This window comes from Stenella coeruleoalba (assembly GCF_951394435.1).
Source record: "Stenella coeruleoalba genome assembly, chromosome: 3".
Lineage (NCBI taxonomy): Eukaryota > Metazoa > Chordata > Mammalia > Artiodactyla > Delphinidae > Stenella > Stenella coeruleoalba.
In genome coordinates, this window is record NC_137148.1 from 117,077,963 (window position 1) to 117,099,542 (window position 21,580).

Genomic DNA, 21,580 nt, shown 5'->3' on the forward strand with positions numbered 1-21,580 from the left:
ATGAAAGACAAATGCAGGTGATAATTTTAAAACACTATATAATCTAACAGATTTGAGGAGAGCTCAAATGTCAAGAGTCTGGTTTTCTTCTGTACATATTTACATGACAAAAATTACAAACAAAAAAGCATATGATACTATTGATGGCATTTTCTTCATTGAGTATATTTTTTAAAGTTTTAAATATTTACTGAAAATATTCTGTAAATTACTATGCATGTATTGTTAATACCACACCATCAGTTGGATTTTAAGCACTTAATATTTACTTTTCTCAAAAGTAAATTTATTTATCCTGGTTTTGTAGGTTCACATCAATCATGGTTCCATAATAGAAGGTGAATCAACATTAACTGATGATATTTTCAACTCACATATTATCATTTTCTTTTTTATCGTTGTATATTAAAATATTTAAAAATTATCATTATTAGTAACTGTTAGGTGAGTTGTCTTGAAAACTGATTACTGTTTAACTTCTTTAGTGTTTGGATGTTCTGAATGCCAAGGGGAAAGTCATGATAATAATGATAGTAAAAATCTTTCAAAAACTAAAGAGAATGATAAACATACTATTAAAGATTATCAGAAACAAATTTAGTAACATTATCTTATGTCTTTAAATTACTGTTTTGAATACTGAGAAGCAAATTAATTTCAATTGACTTTGTATTTTCTATTAATCATTTCTTTTCAATCTAAACTTACCCCCCCATCCCACCCCCATGCTGCCCGGCTTGTGGGATCTTAGTTCTGCAACCAGGGATTGAACCCAGGGCCACAGCAGTGAAGGTGCCAAGTCCTAACCACTGGACTGTCAGGGAAGTCCCAAAGCTAGTTTATATAGTACCACTTTTCCATATTTGTTTTATACATTGACATAAAAATAATACTTGCAGTCATACCTATCACTTATACCAAAATTAAAGAAATGTATTTGAGGTTTATGCTTTACATGTAAAGCATCAAGTAATAGAATTATTGATCTTCTGGCCCCTATTTTATTCACAGGCAAGGAAGATTTTGTAACATTTAAGGAATTCTAGGGAGTATATACATAAGTAGAATATTAAATTTTTAAAAAAATTTAAAATTTTTGGCTGCTTTGGGTCTTCATTGCTGTACGCGGGCTTTCTCTAGTTGTGGCGAGCAGGGGCTACTCTTCGTTGCGGTGCGTGGGCTTCTCATTGCGGTGGCCTCTCTTGTTGAAGAGCATGGGCTCTAGGCGCGCGGGCTTCAGTATTTGTTGCACACGGGCTCAGTAGTTGTGGCTTGCAGGCTCTAGAGTGCAGGCTCAGTAATTGTGGTGCACGGGCTTAGTTGCTCCGCAGCATGTGGGATCTTCCTGGACCAGGGCTCGAACACGTGTCTCCTGCATTGGCAGGCGGATTCTTAACCACTGTGCCACCAGGGAAGCCCTTAAATATTTTTTAAGTGGAAAAATTGGTCCATTTTATATTGGCCATATTTTTTAAGTGTAGTCCAAGTCCATACAGCAAATAAACTGTATAATTAAAAAGAGATGAAATTAGCACATAGTTAACCTGGTAAATAATGTGATTTCTTTCCATGTTTTAATTTCTACTGGAACTCAAAAATTTTATGGAGTAGTGTATCTCACAAACAACATTAGGATTTTGATTTCTTTCATGAAAAATATATGTGCATTCACAATTGATCTCAGTTATGATTTATCAGTAATAGCAACTTGAAGAAATGCCTGTCTAGATGCATCTAATTTGCAAATAGTGCCATTTCCACATTACAGTTTTTGAGTTAACATTAAAAGTAAGTAGGTAATATAGAGAAAAATGAAAGAAATGGATTTTCAGTAATTTGAAAATCAGCCTTCGAAATGGATCTCAGACAAGAATGCTTTTCAAATAGTTTTAGTTACTTTGAAAATAATATCAACAAAAGCCAATATTAAATACTGCAAATAGGAATATAAACTTGTTTTATGAGTAACGTAAAGACTAGTATACAAACATCGCATCAAAATAGTAGAGAAAAAGTCAATAATTTTAGTAAGTAATATTTAAATATGGAAAGAAATGAAAAATCTAAAACTCTTAAAGTCAGGGATTATACAAACCCTAAATAGAATAGACCAATACAAATCATTCTAGTAAAGATTGGGTGTCACAATTTCAGTAGTATTGATTTTGCAATATTTTAATTAAAGTTGATATATTTTATTAAAATTTTAGTGATATATTTGATTAGAGTAGGGAAAATAATACATAAGAGTCATTGAAATTGGGAAATATTTAACGAATGTAAGGTAAATAAAGCAGAACAAAGTAAAATACTCCCCTTTCATCCACATGATGGCTCTGGACACCGCAAGTTTTTTTGGTTTGTTTGTTTTTAGCAACAAAGGAATACAGAGAGCTTATTTTTCTTAGAAAGGAAAAAAGTCACTCCATTTTTTTTCACACTGCTGAAGCTCAAAAGGTGAGCAAATACAAAATTATATCAAATTGGGAGTTAAGTTTCCAAAAGTTATATGGTAGTGCAATAGACATTTGAATATTGCAACGAATTTGCGATGGTATATTCCCAGAGAAGAGGTGCGGGATCCCTGCGCCTGCTGCTCTCGCTTCTGCTCCTCGCAGCCTGGGAGGCGGGCAGTGGCCAGGTGCACTAGTCGGTCCCTGAGGAGGCCAAACAAGGCATCTTCGTGGGCCACATCGCCCAGGACTTGGGGCTGGAGCTGGCGGAGCTGGTGCCGCGTCTGTTCCGGGTGGCATCCAAAGGCCGTAGGGACCTTCTGGAGGTAAATCTGCAGAGTGGTATTTTGTTTGTGAATTCTCAGATCGATCGGGAAGAGCTGTGCGGGCGGAGCTTGGAGTGCAGCATCCACCTGGAGGTGATCGTGGACCGGCCGCTGCAGGTGTTCCATGGGGAGGTGGAGGTGAAGGACATTAATGACAACCCCCGAAGGTTCTTGCGACAAAAACAAACACTATTTTAGAATCAAGAATAGCGGATTCGGGCTTCCCTGGTGGCGCAGTGGTTGAGAGTCCGCCTGCCGATGCAGGGGACACGGGTTCGTGCCCTAGTCCAGGAAGATACCACATGCCGCGGAGCGGCTGGGCCTGTGAGCCTTGGCCGCTGAACCTGCGCGTCCGGAGCCTGTGCTCCGCAACGGGAGAGGCCACAACAGTGAGAGGCCTGCGTACCGGGGAAAAAAAAAAAAAAAAAAAAGAATAGCGGATTCTAGGTTTCCGCTAGAGGGCGCATCTGATATGGATATCGAAAGAAACGCAGAACTGAGATACAAGTTACAAGCTAATGAATATTTTGACTTGGATGTTAAAACAAATGAAGAGGAAACAAACTTTTTAGAGCTAGTTTTGAAGAAACCAGTAGGTAGGGAAGAAACGCAAGAACATCGTTTATTGCTGATTGCAATTGATGGAAGAAAACCTGAACTAACAGGTACAGTTCAGTCATTGATCAATGTATTGGATGCGAATGATGATGCCTCGGAATTTGATAAATCAATTTATAATGTCAGAATACTGGAAAATGCACCGAACGGGATATTAGTTATTAAACTGAATGCCTCAGATGCAGGTGAGGGCATTAATAAGGAAATAGTGTACCTCTTTAGTAATCTTGTTCTTGACAACGTAACATCTAAATTTGCGATCAATCTAATAGTGGGGAAATAACAGTTCAGGGAAAGAAAACTGGATTATGAAGACTGTAATTTATATGAAATTAATATTGATGCCGTTGATAAAAGTCCATTCCCATTAACTGACACTGCAAAGTAATAGTGAAAATCCTGGATGAGAATGATAATAGCCCAGAGATGGTCATAACCTCCTTATCTCTGCCAGTGCAAGAGGACGCCCCACTGGGCACTGTCATCGCCCTGATCAGTCTGTCAGACCACGACTCCGGTGCCGATGGGCAGGTGACTTGCACCCTCATGCCTCATGTCCCCTTCAAGCTGGTGTGCACCTTCAAGAATTACTATTCATTGGTTCTACATAGCGCCTTGGATCGCGAGAGTATGGCGAACTATGAGGTGGTGGTGACCGCGAGGGACGGGGGCTCGCCTTCCCTGTCGGCCACAGCCAGCGTGTCCGTGGAGGTGGCCGACATGAACGACAACGCGCCCGCGTTCGCGCACCCCGAGTACACGGTGTTGGTGAAGAACAACCCGCCCGGCTGCCACATCTTCACGGTGTCGGCGCGGGACGCGGACGCTCAGGAGAACGCGCTGGTGTCCTACTCGCTGGTGGAGCGGAGGGTGGGCGAGCGAGCGCTGTCGAGCTACGTGTCGGTGCACGCGGAGAGCGGCAAGGTGTATGCGCTGCAGCCGCTGGACCACGAGGAGCTGGAGCTGCTGCAGTTCCAGGTGAGCGCGCGCGACGCGGGCGTGCCACCTCTGGGCAGCAACGTGACGCTGCAGGTGTTCGTGCTGGACGAGAACGACAACGCGCCCGCGTTGCTGCTATCCGGGCCGGGCGGCGGGGCGGGCGCGCTGAGCCAGCTGGTGGCTCGGTCGGTGGGCGCGGGCCACGTGGTGGCGAAGGTGCGCGCGGTGGACGCGGACTCGGGCTACAACGCGTGGCTGTCGTACGAGCTGCAGCCGGCGGTGGGTGGCGCGCGCAGCCCGTTCCGCGTGGGGCTGTACACGGGCGAGATCAGCACGACGCGCGCCCTGGACGAGGCGGACGCGTCGCGCCATCGCCTGCTAGTGCTGGTGAAGGACCACGGCGAGCCGGCGCTGACGGCCACGGCCACCGTGCTGCTGTCGCTGGAGGACAGCGGCCAGGAGCCCAAGGCCTCTTCGCGGGCGTCGACGGGCCCGCTGGCGCGGAGGCCGCTCTGGTGGATGTGAACGTGTACCTGATCATCGCCATCTGCGTGGTGTCCAGCCTGTTGATGCTCACGCTGCTGCTGTACACGGCGCTGCGGTGCTCGGCGCCGCCCAGCGAGGGCGCGTGCGGGCCCGGGAAGCCCACGCTGGTGTGCCCCAGCGCGGTGGGGAGCTGGTCTTACTCGCAGCAGAGGCGGCAGAGGGTGTGCTCTGGGGAAGGGCCGCCCAAGGAAGATCTCATGGCCTTCAGCCCCAGCCTGCCTCAGGGTCCCATTTCTACGGACACCGTGAGTCTCAAAACTCTTACAGCAATTTTTCGTTATGTCTTTAATATGAAATATTTAATATTATCCTCTATCTTCTCTTTTTATTTTAAATTATGGCTTTATAAGTAATTATTGTATCGTTTTAGATATAAATTCTCTTGGTACTAATTCATTTACTTATAGTTACGCTTAAAATTTACTTTGTTTGAGAAAATTGTTTTGCACTATAGTGTTTATTTCAGTAACAATCCCCTTTTTATAAGGTTTTAAAAGTTTGAGTTAATGGACTAGTTTTCTGTGGACCATAGAAAGCATTTGCAGACTGAAATTTTTAGTTGAACGTTTCAATTTTCAAATATTAGTGTTGTAGTAAGATACTTGTAAGATACATACTTGGCATTATTATTTATTGTCAAAGCCCCATGTTGTAACTACATAGAAATATTTAACATCATCGTGTCAATTTGCCTTTTTTGTTCTCCATATACTATCCGTTATTTGAGTATTTTTATTACACATATTGAATTAAGTTTTTCAGTAATATTTGTGCATTGAATGACTCTTTCAAGTCTGTTTAAATGGTTGGCCTTGGCATACTAATGGTGAATTTGATATTTATAATTAAAACTTTTTAGCTCTAGTGGCTTCATTTTATTCATTTTTGAATACAAAATACATTTACATGATTTAAAATGTTTTAAAATGTTTCCATTCTACCTCCAATATCAAACCACTTAATATACCTGCTGAATATTTCAAACTTTCCAATTTCTTGGCTATTCTTCTAGAGAATTTTTCATACACTAATAAACTCCCGTCTCCCATTTTAAGACATAATATTTGTGTTGATTTTCCTTCCCCCTTCATTTAATATAATTTGTCTATCATGACTTATTACTTAAGGAGTTTTTTCATTCTTTTTTCCAGCCCATGTTGTCCCATTTTGCAGATATGTCATAATTCCCCACCTCTAACATCAACATTTAGTGGAACAATGATTAGTTTTTCTCTATCTTACTTTTTCTTTTCCAATACACAAATTATTATATTGGTGAGAAATAATCATGAATTCTCACAGTTGGGAAAATCTTAACATTTTTGAGTTAGAAAACGTTTGTATTTATTGTTGCCTTTTGTTTTTAGATTTTAAAAAACTGTACTATGATATAACCACCCCCCTGAGTTTGTTGTTTACGAATACCATTTTTACAACAAAGCCATACATTTTATCTACTATAGGCAAGAGTGCTCTCCATCTCAAATACAGAGAACTGTTTTTCTACACTTCTTTAAAAAACAATATGGGTTTAGCCAGGAATAAATATTCCACATTTCATATGACAAAATGTCAATTCCCCTTTTTATTGCTTTCCTATTTCTTGCATTGTCACATGTATTTAATTTTATAAGTACACTTGTATCATACTATTTAAACATTTCTAATACCTCATTACTTTGGGGGAGTCCTATAAATGGAGAGGGCATTCTCACCACTGTGTAAATTTGTAGGTAACAGTTGTCAGCTTTTTAAAAATCAAGTTAAATAAATCAAGTTAATTTAGTTTTGAAATATAAACTTTTTATTTATAACTGAGAATTTTCTTTGCTGGGCGAGGAAGATGTTCACGGATTGACTAAACTTTTTTCTCACACAATCTTCTCCCTTGACTAGATGAACTGTTTGAGTAAATAAATAAACAAAAATATAAGATGTTTCTTATAAGGAGACCAGTATTTTCCTTTTCCAATGAAAAGGAAATTGCATATATGATTTCAGTAACATTGTATAATTTTCTACTTGGAGCCAATAAATAGAATTATTGCAACTGTTCCAGTTAATTGGACTATATTACCAACCTTCTGGAAATTGCTAGGAACTTCAATGGAAAGACAGATTTGATACTTTAATTAACTAATTTAAAAGTTGATATTCAAAGAGATTCTTCACTTAGGGCAGCAATTTATGAAATACCTTAACCACTGTAGAAAACCTTCAACTAACAAGACTGTAGGCCAATATATCTTTTTTTTTTTTTCCCAGTACGCGGGCCTCTCACCGTTGTGGCCTCTCCCGCTGCAGAGCACAGGCTCCGGACGGGCAGGCCCAGTGGCCATGGCTCACGGGCCCAGCCTTTCCGCCGCATGTGGGATCTTCCCGGACCGGGGCACGAACCCGTGTCCCCTGCAGCGGCAGGTGGACTCTCAACCACTGCACCACCAGGGAAGCCCCCAATATATCTTTTGTCAAGGCCTTTCTTCCTGTAAGCAAAGGAACCTTTATTTGGGGGCTTATTATTGGTTGTCAAATGAACTCTTTGTTTACTCAAAATAAGTGTAATAGAAAGCGATAAGGACTACTACTTATCAGGATAGATCTAGGTTAGTTATTTTAAGATATTGTCATGTAAGTTATGTAAAATGTTCTCATGTTGGGGGGTACTTTGTATTACAGTTGTCTGTGAGGATTTTACAAGTATATCAGAATTGTGCAGAAGGGTGAGTGTTGGCAAGTGTCCGTTTGAAAATTCTTTTTAATAACTTTCATTGTCTCCTTTTGAGAAAGAGTTTAATTACCTACAGTTGATGACATTAAGGATGAATTCATGGTAAGATGATATTTTGGCATGACTTTGATATGAGTAGAGCATTTTTACAGGTAAAGATGGAGGTAATTTTTAAAAAATTGAACAAAGGTTGTATTGCGGAAGAAGGAAAGCAAGTGATCTATGTTGTCTGCAAAATAGAATATTGGAGAGTAGTTGAAAATAACACTGCCAAGTGAAAATAACACTTGGCTTGTGATCATATCTCAGGTCACATAGAAGTGATTCTAACATCTTGGCATTTATTTGTTTAGTGCAATCCAATAAAAGCTGTACCCATGAAGATAAATATGGTGGTATGTGAAAAGACAGATGGACAGATGGACTATAGGCCAACTTTGAATAGGGCAGGTAAGGGAGATGGAGTAATAAAAAATTGATATAGGTGACATGTAGAATGTTCATGCCATTAAATAAAAGGTGAATTTAAGGGTTTGAATTTGGGGGGTATTAATGATTTATCTTCATAATCTTTAAATTGTAATCAAATTATTTTCTAGGAGTCATCAGCATGTATGGCTAAAAATGACAATTATAACCATTGAAAAGGGGGAGGAAGATGTGAGTTTGGGAATACCTTCAATAGAAGTCTTGTCTGAAATGTTGGAAGGGGATGAGAACACAAATAAAAGCATATAAGAGGTTGAGGTAGAAAGAAAAGGATAAGGTCATTTAGGAGCAGCGGAAGGATCAGAGCAGCAAAGCACAATAGGTAGAAATTCCACAAGATGGAGAAGTATAAGTAGAAATTCCACAAGAAGGAAAATATTTTGAGGGGGAGGACTAATATAAGCTGCAGAGAAATTAAGAAATGTTGTAAAGAATATGTGCTAAAATTTTCAGCCTCCATTATTAAATTAAAAAATATTATTAGGAGTAGTTGATGTTCACTCAACAAAGAAAGAATGGACTTTGATAATCTATAAGGTTTTTAAAATTTGGGTAAAACTTGCTAATTTAAAATTACACTCTTTTCTCAAAATATAATAGTATATTCTGTGACAGAAATACATGCACATGTTTCTTCTCTATGCAACTATGTAGGATAGTTTGCACTTCTAATTCCCAAGCCTGGTTCATATCACACTTAAGCTTTCTAAAATGGCTGATACAGTTTTTCCTTTATTGGGAGGAAAGTTGTTTCACTATGAGTATTTTGAACCCTTACCCTACTCTAAACTAATAAAAGAAAACAGACGAGATAAACTGACCCTTCAAATTACAAACATGAGGAGATTTACTATTAAAATAATGCAAAACATATATATGTAATATAAATATCTATATCTTTAATTTCAAGAACTATAGCGTAGCTTCGTTGTGAAGTCATTACTTACCCTTTCGAGCCGCATGATGTCGCTGTCTACCGTGAAGTTACACTAGCTGTTATTCAAGTCCATTGCTCCCGTTACTGCATCCTTCCACGAGTGTTGAATGATGGCAGGCGCAGAAGAACTGAATTAACAGACTCGGGATCATACAACATTTCATCTTAATGCCTAGACAAGATTTCCTGATGGAACTAAACCAGCAAGTATTTGAAATGCTTATTACACCTGAAGGCCGACTGAGATCCCGGTGTTTGCTTCTCTCGCTTCTGCTCCTTGCAGCCTGGGAGGAGGGGAGCGGCCAGGTCCGCTACTCCGTCCCAGAGGAGGCCAAACACGGCACCTTCGTGGGCCTCATCGCCCAGGACCTGGGGCTGGAGCTGACGGAGCTGGTGCCGCGCCTGTTCCGGGTGGCGTCCAAAGGCCGCGGGGACCTTCTGGAGGTAAATCTGCAGAATGGCATTTTGTTTGTGAATTCTCGGATCGACCGGGAGGAGCTGTGCGGGTGGAGCTTGGAGTGCAGCATCCACCTGGAGGTGATCGTGAACCGGCCGCTGCAGGTGTTCCACGTGGAGGTGGAGGTGAAGGACATTAACGACAACCCGCCTGTGTTCCCGGTAAAGGAACAAAGAGTGTTGATTTACGAATCTAGGCTGCCAGATTCGTTGTTTCCACTAGAGGGCGCGTCGGATGCAGATGTGGGCTCAAATTCTGTCTTAACCTACAAGCTCAGTTCCAACGAAAACTTCGCGTTAGATGTGAAAACAAACAGTGATGACAGTACACAAATTGGGCTCGTGTTAAGGAAATCGTTGGACAGAGAGGAAGCGCCCGAACATAACTTATTCCTCATGGCCACTGACCAAGGCAAACCTGAGCTCACTGCCACTGTTCAGCTGCTGGTCACCGTACTGGATGTGAATGACAATGCTCCCAGTTTTGGACAGTCAGAGTATGAAGCAAAAATATTTGAAAACTCAGATAACGGAACAATAGTTATGAGACTGAATGCTTCTGATAGGGATGAAGGAGCTAATGGGGAGTTTTCATACTCTTTTAGTAGTCTTGTTCCATCCATGGTTAGTAACCAGTTTAGAATAGATCCAAATACTGGAGAAATAGTAATTCAAGGGAATTTAGATTTTGAAAATATAAATTTATACAAAATCCGTATTGATGCGACAGACAAAGGCCACCCACCCATGACTGGTCATTGCACCATCTTGGTGAAAGTTTTGGATAAAAATGATAATGTCCCTCAGATTGCACTGACTTCCTTATCCTTGCCTGTCCGAGAGGACGCTCATTTCGGCACTGTCATTGCCCTAATTAGCGTGTCCGATCTCGACTCAGGTGCCAACGGGCAGGTGACCTGCTCTCTGACGCCCCATGTTCCCTTCAAACTGGTGTCCACCTTCAAGAATTACTATTCATTGGTTCTGGACAGCGCCTTGGATCGCGAGAGTGTGTCGAACTATGAGGTGGTGGTGACTGCGAGGGACGGGGGCTCGCCTTCTCTGTCGGCCACAGCCAGCGTGTCCGTGGAGGTGGCCGACGTGAACGACAACGCGCCCGCGTTCGCGCACCCCGAGTACACGGTGTTCGTGAGGGAGAACAACCCGCCCGGCTGCCACATCTTCACGGTGTCGGCGCGGGACGCGGACGCGCAGGAGAACGCGCTGGTGTCCTACTCGCTGGTGGAGCGGCGGGTGGGCGAGCGAGCGCTGTCGAGCTACGTGTCGGTGCACGCGGAGAGCGGCAAGGTGTACGCGCTGCAGCCGCTGGACCACGAGGAGCTGGAGCTGCTGCAGTTCCAGGTGAGCGCGCGCGACGCGGGCGTGCCGCCTCTGGGCAGCAACGTGACGCTGCAGGTGTTCGTGCTGGACGAGAACGACAACGCGCCCGCGGTGCTGCTGCCCAGGCCGGGCGGCGGGGCGGGAGCGCTGAATCAGCTGGTGGCTCGGTCGGTGGGCGCGGGCCACGTGGTGGCGAAGGTGCGCGCGGTGGACGCGGACTCGGGCTACAACGCGTGGCTGTCGTACGAGCTGCAGCCGGTGGCGGGTGGCGCGCACAGCCCGTTCCGCGTGGGGCTGTACACGGGCGAGATCAGCACGACGCGCGCCCTGGACGAGGCGGACGCGCCGCGCCATCGCCTGCTGGTGCTGGTGAAGGACCACGGCGAGCCGGCGCTGACGGCCACGGCCACCGTGCTGCTGTCGCTGGAGGACAGCGGCCAGGCGCCCAAGGCCTCTTCGCGGGCGTCGACGGGCGCCGCTGGCGCGGAGGCCGCTCTGGTGGATGTGAACGTGTACCTGATCATCGCCATCTGCGCGGTGTCCAGCCTGTTGGTGCTCACGCTGCTGCTGTACACGGCGCTGCGGTGCTCGGCGCCGCCCAGCGAGGGCGCGTGCGGGCCCGGGAAGCCCACGCTGGTGTGCTCCAGCGCGGTGGGGAGCTGGTCTTACTCGCAGCAGAGGCGGCAGAGGGTGTGCTCTGGGGAGGGGCCGCCCAAGACCGACCTCATGGCCTTCAGCCCCAGCCTTCCAGCTTGTCCAGTAGTGGTGGATATGGGCGAGCTTCAGGATTTAAATGGTGATCGGCTTTCCAAAGTAAGTCTGAATTTTCATAATTACCAGTTAATATTTATTTTGAAATGTTATAATTGTTTTCGTTCGGTTTATATTTACACTCTCTTTTTTTGAAAAATTTGAATAATTTTACATTATATACGTCTTTTCCTTTTTGTCAATCATTATGATCTCTTTGGTTTATTAATGTTGACTTAAAGTGGAATCAGACGTTATTAATATCATTCTACACCTCAAGATTTTTGTCTTGAAACTCAAAATTTCATTGGATACATTCATTTGTGATGCATTTAGAAATTTGCATTGGTAATATTTTTTTTTTAACATCTTTATTGGAGTGTAATTGCTTTACAATGGTATGTTAGTTTCAGCTTCACAACAAAATGAATCAGTTATATATACACATATATTCCCATATCTCTTCCCGCTTGCGTCTCCCTCCCTGGTAATTTTTTTTTTTCTTATTAATGTTGTAGAGCTTTCATTACTTTCCATTTGAACTTCAGGAGGGTTATTTCACAGTTACTCATTTTTTAATAATATATTGACATTTCAACGTCACTTTATTACACTTTTATCCTGTCAGCTTCCTTCTTCCTTCCTTTCTTTCCTTCTTCCTTTTTTTTTTTTAATGCTTCTGTTTCACCAACACTTTCAAGTTATCCACTTTGTTTAAGGGCCCTGTTCATCATATCTTAATCTAGATTCCTTTTGGGGCCTGGTGATTCCAAGAGTCCAAGAGTCTGTAGTGCTTATTTACTGTTGGCCTTTTAAACCATTTAGAGACAAAGTACATAGTATTAGTTATCAGACTGAATACTTCTGATTGGGTTGAAGAAGTGAATGGGGAAATTTCACACTCTTACAACTACCATGTGACACCCATGGTTATTGCTCAGCTTATCAGGGATTCAAATATCAGACAAATAGTAATTCAACAGAATGTGAACTTTGACCAAGTACATTCATGTAAAATCTGCATTGAACTCTCAAACACTGCAAATCACTTATTTATGTTTGATTTTTATTTGGTGGGTTCCTTTCATAGAACTATTTCTTCTAATTTAATGCTTTCATTATTCACTCTGTATTATGATTTAAACTCTTCACTGTTTCTTTACATGCAGGAAGCAGAGAATAGTGTTTATTGTTGTGAGTTTTGAAGCCATCCTTCCTTGCCTAAATTCCCCCCTACCAATTTTGTTCTGTGCAGCCTTGCTTAACCTCTCATTTTTCAGTTTTCCACCTGTAAAGCTGGGATGATAAATAGTAATACCTATCACAGGTAAATGCTGAAGTACTTAGTAAGTTGATACTTATAAAGTGCTTATGATAGTATTAGCTAAATAGTAAGAGCTTGATCAATTTGGCTATTAATATTCTGAAGAGGAATAGGAAAATCTAAAATGTCAGAAGGTCATCATTATGGCTTCTATATTATTTTTATTTTATGTAAAGGCTATTTATGGCCTCCCTATAAATAATTAATTTAAGATGTATTTTAATTAATCCAAGATGTCTCTAACATTTTGAATGCCATTGAAGAAAATTTTGATCCATTTTTTCTATGTTGAAAATTGAATTAAGATTTTGGCAGTGGAAAAGCATTTTGGATTTAAAAAATACATTTAAGCTGCTGAGCCTTTGGTGCTTTGCTGAAGGTGATTTTAACTTTTTGTGTTGTCCATGTTTTCCTAGGAAGTATTAGACTACCTTAAACTGGAATGACATATTTTCCTACATTTACAAGTTGTCCAGGGTCCATCAGAGGACTGAACTGGGGTTTGTGCTCCCCAATATTTTCATTTTCTATTTTTGAAATGGTGGAAACCATTGGTAGCGTTTCTGATTTTTAAAAATAAGTAAGCACACAATAGTTTTGTTTTGGTTTTTTTTTGGTGGCGTTGGGTCTTCGTTGCTGCACGCGGGCTTTCTCTAATTGAGGCGAACGGGGGCTACTCTTCATTGCAGCGCGCGGGCTTCTCACTGCGGTGGCTTCTCTTGTTGCGGAGCACAGGCTCCAGGCGCGCGGGCTTCAGTAGTTGTGGTGCACAGGCTTAGTTGCTCCGCGGAATGTGGAATCTTCCCGGACCAGGGCTTGAACCCATGTACCCTGAACTGGCAGGCGGATTCTTAACCACTGCGCCAGCACAGGCTTAGTTGCTCCGCGGAATGTGGAATCTTCCCGGACCAGGGCTTGAACTCGTGTACCCTGAATTGGCAGGCGGATTCTTAACCACTGCGCCACCAGGGAAGCCCCACACAATAGTTCTTAAACACATACTTAAAAGTGACAAATAGACTATTGTTGTATAATCAATAAAGAGTGTCATTTGTATAAATAGTGATATCTAACAACCATAAAAATAGTATGCTTTCTTAGGAAATAGAGAAGAACCATAGGCATCACTCTTGAGTAAACATTTAGAAAATATTCTAGGATGGTCTCTAAGGACATGATGCTGTGTCAAGAATGATTGAATTAACAAGACCCAGCCCCTGGCTTCAAGAAGTTTATAGAAAAATAAAGATATCTGTCATACATAAATATAACCATCTTAGAGGCAGAATATTATAAGAGATACAAGAGATGTAAATCACTGTGATTGTATTGAACAGAAATATCCACCTATTTCCCTTGTTGAAGGAGTCCTTCAAGAGTTTTGACATTTTAGTGGTTTTTAAATGGAAAAGTTTCCTTTGGGAGAATATTGAGTATAACCGGTATTCTTGGCAACAGAGGAACTTAAGTAAAGTACACAGAAAACCCCAAATGTGCCTGGACACAGGGAAGTCTGTTTTGGTTAAAACATATAGTTCCCATAGGAAAGAGTATGAGATAAAGCAGGAAAAGTAATATGAGACAGATCTCTTGGGTAATTTGAGTACTTGACTAAGAAATTTTGACTCACCTCTCACATCATTTGACAGCTATCAAAAAGAGTAAATCCATAGGAATAAAAGGTGTTTTTCAGGAAGATGACTGCCAGGATTAAGAGAAGGATAAATGGAGTTGTGACAAGATGATGCAATAAGAAGCTATTGCAATAATTCAGGATAGCAGCATTATTTAAAACTCATTTAGGCAGATATTAAACTTGGAAAGCCATAGCATACAGACATTAATTATTTTATTTGCAGTTGGGAAGATGGATGTGAAACATTAAAAAAAACTTACTCTGTTAAGTAGAACTAAAAAGGATAAAACACCCCAAGCTTGATTAAAGGACTGCTTTAATTAAAGGACAGTTGAGTACCAACATTTAGCTGATGAAATAATCTTAATCATGTTGGAGATTGTAAAAACAGGTGGATATTCATAAAACATGAGGCTTAGAAAGAATGAAAGGAAAAAAGATATAAGAACCATGAAATCCTGAAACAGAACATGTAAATTCTGATGAAAAGAGAAATTCAGAATACTTCATCCTCGCAAAATGCACTTAATACAAATTCTTCCTTTTCAAAGATACCCCAAACCTTCCCTTATTGTACTTTCTTAAGACAAGTATATGAATTAGTTGCTAATATTTCTTGCTTCCTAAAAACAACTTTTCTAAGTTTTTCTTCCACTAGATTCTTGAGATCCTGGGTCCCTAGAGAGACCAGGAGTTTCCTTAACAGAAATCTAAGAAAATGGAGCTTCCTGGACTCTGAAGAGAGGATTTTAAAACTTAGGGTTGCTAACATAATTTTATTTGTCACTTGGATTGTTATCTTTATTTTAAAACTTTGTGGAAAAACATATTTTCAAGGCTTGAGAACTACAATTATGGTCACACTAAACATCCAGAAGTGAAATATCCTAAGAATGCCTTCAGCCAGCATGAGAAATGTTGTCCTACACTTTAACAAATATTTGTAGAAATTCAGAGATTGAAATAAAACTTTGCACCTTATTAATATAAAGTTGATTTTTGTAATTCGTACTTACTTTTTGGGCCACATGATGTCGCTCTTTACCATGAAATTCTCTTAATTCAAGACAAAACTAAGCCATCCCTTTTCACATCGGAAAGAGTCTCCACTATGTTTCAGTACCCGGAGGTTGAACAATGGCGAGCCTATCAGGATAATAAAGAAGGGATAAGAAGATTCCTCTAAGTTTTGCGACAAGTTACGCAGTTTAGAATAAAATACCAATAATTTGAAATGTACTCAAATCTAGGCGACTCGGGGAACAGGCATCTACTGCTATTTTTTATAATTCTCATAGCCTGGGAGACCGGGAGCGGCCAGGTCCACTACTGGGTCCCGGAGGAGGCCAAACACGGCACCTTCGTGGGCCGCATCGCCCAGGACCTGGGGCTGGAGCTGGCGGAGCTGGTGCCGCGCCTGTTCCGGGTGGCGTCCAAAGGCCGCGGGGACCTTCTGGAGGTAAATCTGCAGAATGGCGTTTTGTTTGTGAATTCTCGGATCGACCGGGAGGAGCTGTGCGGGCGGAGCGCGGAGTGCAGTATCCACCTGGAGGTGATCGTGGACCGGCCGCTGCAGGTGTTCCACGTGGAGGTGGAGGTGAAGGATATTAACGACAATCCTCCCGTGTTCCCCGGAACACAAAGGAATCTGTTTATCGCGGAATCCAGGCCGCTTGACTCTTGGTTTCCACTAGAGGGCGCCTCCGATGCAGATATCGGGGAGAACGCTCTGTTGACTTACTGGCTGAGCTCCAATGAGTATTTCTCTCTGGACGTACCAACCACTGACCAACAGGTAAAGCCTCTGGGACTTGTATTACGAAAACCTTTAGACAGGGAAGAATCTCCGGAACTTCATTTAGTGCTCACGGCCACTGACAGAGGCAAACCTGAGCTGACTGGCACAGTTCAGTTACTCGTCAAAGTGCTGGACGCCAATGACAACGCCCCAGCTTTCGACAGAACACTCTATGCGGTGAAATTACCAGAAAACGTTCCCAATGCAACGTTTGTAATTAAACTTAATGCCTCAGATTTAGACGAAGGCTTGAATGGGGATATTATTTACTCATTCTCTAGTGACGTTTCTCCAGATATAAAATTTAAGTTCTACATAGACTCCCTAAGTGGGAAGATTATAGCAATAGGACATATAGATTTTGAAGAAAGTAAAGCCTACAAAATTCCAGTAGAGGCGATCGATAAAGGCCTCCCACCCCTGGCTGGTCACTGTACAGTTCTTGTGGAAGTTTTGGACGCTAATGACAATGCTCCAGAGTTGACTGTCACTTCCCTGTCGCTTCCTATCTCAGAAGATGCTCAGCCCGGCACTGTTATCATCTTGATTAATGTGTCTGACCAAGATTCTGGTGCCAATGGGCAGGTGACCTGCTCATTAACGCCCCAGGTCCCCTTCAAACTGGTGTCCACCTTCAAGAATTACTATTCGCTGGTTCTGGACAGAGCCTTGGATCGCGAGACTGTGGCCAACTATGAGGTGGTGGTGACCGCGCGGGACGCGGGCTCGCCTTCCCTGTCGGTAACAGCCACCGTGTCCGTGGAGGTGGCCGACGTGAACGACAACGCGCCCGCGTTCGCGCACCCCGAGTACACGGTGTTCGTGAGGGAGAACAACCCGCCCGGCTGCCACATCTTCACGGTGTCGGCGCGGGACGCGGACGCGCAGGAGAACGCGCTGGTGTCCTACTCGCTGGTGGAGCGGCGGGTGGGCGAGCGAGCGCTGTCGAGCTACGTGTCGGTGCACGCGGAGAGCGGCAAGGTGTACGCGCTGCAGCCGCTGGACCACGAGGAGCTGGAGCTGCTGCAGTTCCAGGTGAGCGCGCGCGACGCGGGCGTGCCGCCTCTGGGCAGCAACGTGACGCTGCAGGTGTTCGTGCTGGACGAGAACGACAACGTGCCCGCGGTGCTGCTGCCTAGGCTGGGCAGCGGGGCGGGAGCGCTGAGTCAGCTGGTGGCTCGGTCGGTGGGCGCGGGCCACGTGGTGGCGAAGGTGCGCGCGGTGGACGCGGACTCGGGCTACAACGCGTGGCTGTCGTACGAGCTGCAGCCGGTGGCGGGTGGCGCGCACAGCCCGTTCCGCGTGGGGCTGTACACGGGCGAGATCAGCACGACGCGCGCCCTGGACGAGGCGGACGCGCCACGCCATCGCCTGCTGGTGCTGGTGAAGGACCACGGCGAGCCGGCGCTGACGGCCACGGCCACCGTGCTGCTGTCGCTGGAGGACAGCGGCCAGGCGCCCAAGGCCTCTTCGCGGGCGTCGACGGGCGCCGCTGGCGCGGAGGCCGCTCTGGTGGATGTGAACGTGTACCTGATCATCGCCATCTGTGCGGTGTCCAGCCTGTTGGTGCTCACGCTGCTGCTGTACGCGGCGCTGCGGTGCTCGGCGCCGCCCAGCCAGGGCGCGTGCGGGCCCGGGAAGCCCACGCTGGTGTGCTCCAGCGCGGTGGGGAGCTGGTCTTACTCGCAGCAGAGGCGGCAGCGGGTGTGCTCTGGGGAGGGGCCGCCCAAGGCAGATCTCATGGCCTTCAGCCCCAGCCTCCCTCCATTCTTAGGTTCAGAAAACGCGGGCAAACTGCAAGATGTTGATCATTGCACGGAGGTAGGTCCATTTAAACTGATATTAAAATATTTAAGACGAAATTTTATAATTTATAGTATTTCACATTTATTTTCCTTTTTATAATATATAGCACGTTTTCACACTTCAGTATACAAACGTTACTGTGGTTTAAAAATATTTAAAATTAATCGTTTTTTCCCCCAGATTTATTGCGATATATTTGGTGAATAGCATTGAGTATGTTTAAGGTATAAAACGTGATGATTTGATACATGTGTATATGGCGAATTTAATCGCTGTTTCTCAGTGCCATCAGACATTAACCATTCTCCATTGTTGGGTTTCTATTCAAATTCAAATTTTTCTTGGATAAATTTCTTCTTACTGAATACGATTTTATTCTTTGTAATACCTAACTTTCTGAACCCTAACAACAACCTGTTTATATACATTCCTCCAACCCTAACAACCTGTTTATATACATTCCTCCAATGTACATTTATATACATTCCTCCAAATAGCATTTATTTTTCATTGTATGTAGTTTTAACCTTACTTCATATACTATGTTTCGAGAATATTTACATATTTTCTGGGGATTACTTTTACTTTAAGATCAGAGCCCATCCATTTTATTTTCTTCTCTCTCTTAGGGTCTGTTACTTAAGTATAGAGAAACAGATATTACTATATATACTACATGTATATAGTGTTTATTGGTATTTTAAGCAGTTTAGTAATAAAGTACAGAATAATAATTTCTCTTCAAAATTTGCATGTTTTCATTTTCTTACCAAATTTATTATAGACCAGATAAAAATAAAACCAAAAGTGAACAAATATTTAATATTCCTTTCAACAGAATATCAAATAGAACATTGTACTATTTCAAGATATGTGCTTTATTATCAGATACTTTTTTAGTCATGTCAATAACATTTTTGGAGGATCTATGTATAGTAACTAATTTCTTTTAATCTGATAAAAATCTTCTTACTTCTAATGATTAATATTGAGGAAAATACTATCAGCCCTTTGTAGATGAGTTGGAATATTATGGAAAAATATTTCACATTTAAACATATTTTATATATGACTTAGAAAAATAATTTGATTAGAAAAATTATTAATTCCATTCTTGCTGTTCAAATGGTTAATTTATAAATCTTTATTACACAGAATATGCAGGATGATTAGGACTCATTAATTCAAGTTAACATTTTTAGTTTTGTATAGTAAAACTTTGAGAGTCCAAGAATGTTTATTATTTTTTTTTAATCTTTTCATTTTTTTGTTCTTGTCTTTTTTAAATCTTTGCTTCTTGTAACTGTTTGACCTGGCTTGATGTTAGTTGGTCATAGATTTTGAGCATATTCCTTTGGAGAGAATGGTGAAACTTAATGGAATGGAATGAATGGTTTCTGGAATGCTCAATTCTTAATTTGTTATTAATATATTTCTTAATTTCTTTAACATTTATGACCAGCAATGTATGACATTTTATTTCCTTTGCTTACCTGTAAGTAACCTGAAACTAGTATTATTTTGTGGTTTATTTTATATTTCTCACAATACCTTCAGTGCCTAAATTTTATTTGGCTATTAAAAGCACATTACATGAAAGAAATAATTTTAATCCTTAATTTTAATGGCTGTGTTGTTTTTGTTTTTGTTTTTTTTGCGGTACGCGGGCCTCTCACTGTTGTGGCCTCTCCCGTTGCAGAGCACAGGCTCCGCACGCGCAGGCTCAGAGGCCATGGCTCACAGGCCCAGCCGCTCCTCGGCATGTGGGGATATTCCGGGACGGGACCGGGGCACGAACCCGTGTCCCCTCCATCCCCCTGCATCCCCCTGCATCGGCAGGCGGACTCTCAACCACTGCGCCACCAGGGAAGCCCCAATGGCTGTATATTTTTAAAATATGTTTATCTGTACTGTACTGTTTGAATCAAATGTGGAGTTTCTCCCTTGTGAAAGTGATGGTACACTTAGATTTTCTATTCTGTCTATGCCTACTGATTCTTGGATATAACTTTAATTACTCAATTCTCCTAAATGTTTAATTGGTTTTTAAAAATTCCTTAATTACAAATAAGACACTTAAAAATAAAAGAAACAAGACACTTTCCATCACCTACCATTTATTTGACACCTCTCATCATTTCGATAATTTTAGTTCTGTGTTCCTACAACTCTCTAATTGATATTCGAATTTCATTTTAGGGGTGTGCTTATCACAAAGATGGAGTCAAAATCTAATCTGTATTTTAACACTTTGCACTCTTCTATGTTAATGGTTTTATTTGTTTATTTTTAACTTTTTATTTTATATGGGTGTATATAGTTGATTAACAATTTTGTATTAGTTTCAGGTGAATGTTAATGATTTTAGCTATTAAATATTTCCTAAATTGAAAGGTACCAGAGGTCAGTTATTAAATACTGTGGATTCTGGAGCTTCCTGGATTAAAACTCCACCTCTTCCAGTTTTTTTCATATAGCCTTTGATAAAGCATTTATTTCAATTCCTTGGTTTCACATTCTACGCGTGATGAATATAAATTCTATTGCATAGAATTTTTGTATAGAATTTTTGTATCAAGTAAGTTAATATTTATAAAGTTGCTTATAAAACATCTGTCAAATACTATGTGCATAACAAAATTTAGTTATTATTCAAAAGAGTTCAAGGAGTTAATAACTGGAAAAAGAAAAACTAAAATGTTAGAAAGTCATTATGGCCTTCTATATTACTCTTATTTTATGTAAAAGTTATCTTTTGTGAAGTTATTTTCAGGTTAACCTACAATGTGTCAATATTTTGAATTCTTTGTGATAGAATTAAAAAACTCATCTAAAAGTCAGTTTCACCAGTTTTGGGAAGTCCAATTACCATTGTGGATGTGGAAAACCTTTTGGAATCTAGAAATTTAGTTAGATAAAGTCTTCTCAAGGAAAGTTTAGACTATCTTGTGTTGACAGTGATGTCTTTTTTCATACTTATAAGTTGCTTCAGATCATTTAGAGGTCTGAGTAGGTGTTTGAAATCTTTGTTCTTTTCCATTAATGGTGTTTTCCCTTCCTCAAAAATAAGTACACAGTATGTTTTGATGACGATTTAAAAGTTAGTAGTAGTTACTGCCTGTTAACCATGGAAGTAGACCATTTATATAGAAAGTGTTATAGAATAACTTTTAAAATATAGTCATCAGTCTTCATTAATCATTAGTAGGACCCTTAGGGGACCTACTGTTAGCATGCCAGGGACCACTGAATTATCAAAACCCAGCCTCTGACATCAAAACGTTTGAGATAAAATAAATATAAGGGTCATACAATGAAAGACAAGATATTATAACAGGCCCAAAAGCAAAGCTGGGGTTGAAAGAAAATCACTCCCTATTTGTCTTTCTGAAGGAACACTTGAAGAGGCATGGTGTTTTCAATGGTTTTTAAA

At 41.8% G+C, this 21,580-nt stretch overlaps 1 protein-coding gene and 1 pseudogene across 3 annotated transcripts in view; both read left to right on the forward strand.

The window, feature by feature from the left end:
* The window catches only part of LOC307183653 (protocadherin alpha-C2), a gene marked incomplete at its 5' end in the record, with an annotated part of 158,075 nt that overhangs the window by 10,562 nt on the left and 125,933 nt on the right, over nt 1–21,580 (forward strand). Inside the window, one exon of one of the 2 annotated variants that reach the window (XM_079916479.1) lies at nt 9,253–11,646. The exons of the other annotated variant lie outside the window; for it this stretch is intronic. Within the exon in view, the coding sequence (XP_079772605.1) occupies nt 9,253–11,646 (2,394 nt within the window). Of the gene's footprint in view, nt 1–9,252; nt 11,647–21,580 lie in introns of those variants that run through there. 2 annotated transcript variants of the gene reach the window in all.
* LOC307184070 (protocadherin alpha-5-like) lies at nt 2,552–5,235 on the forward strand (annotated as a pseudogene). Its single transcript has 2 exons — nt 2,552–3,007; nt 3,217–5,235. The product of its transcript is annotated as a protocadherin alpha-5-like (transcript).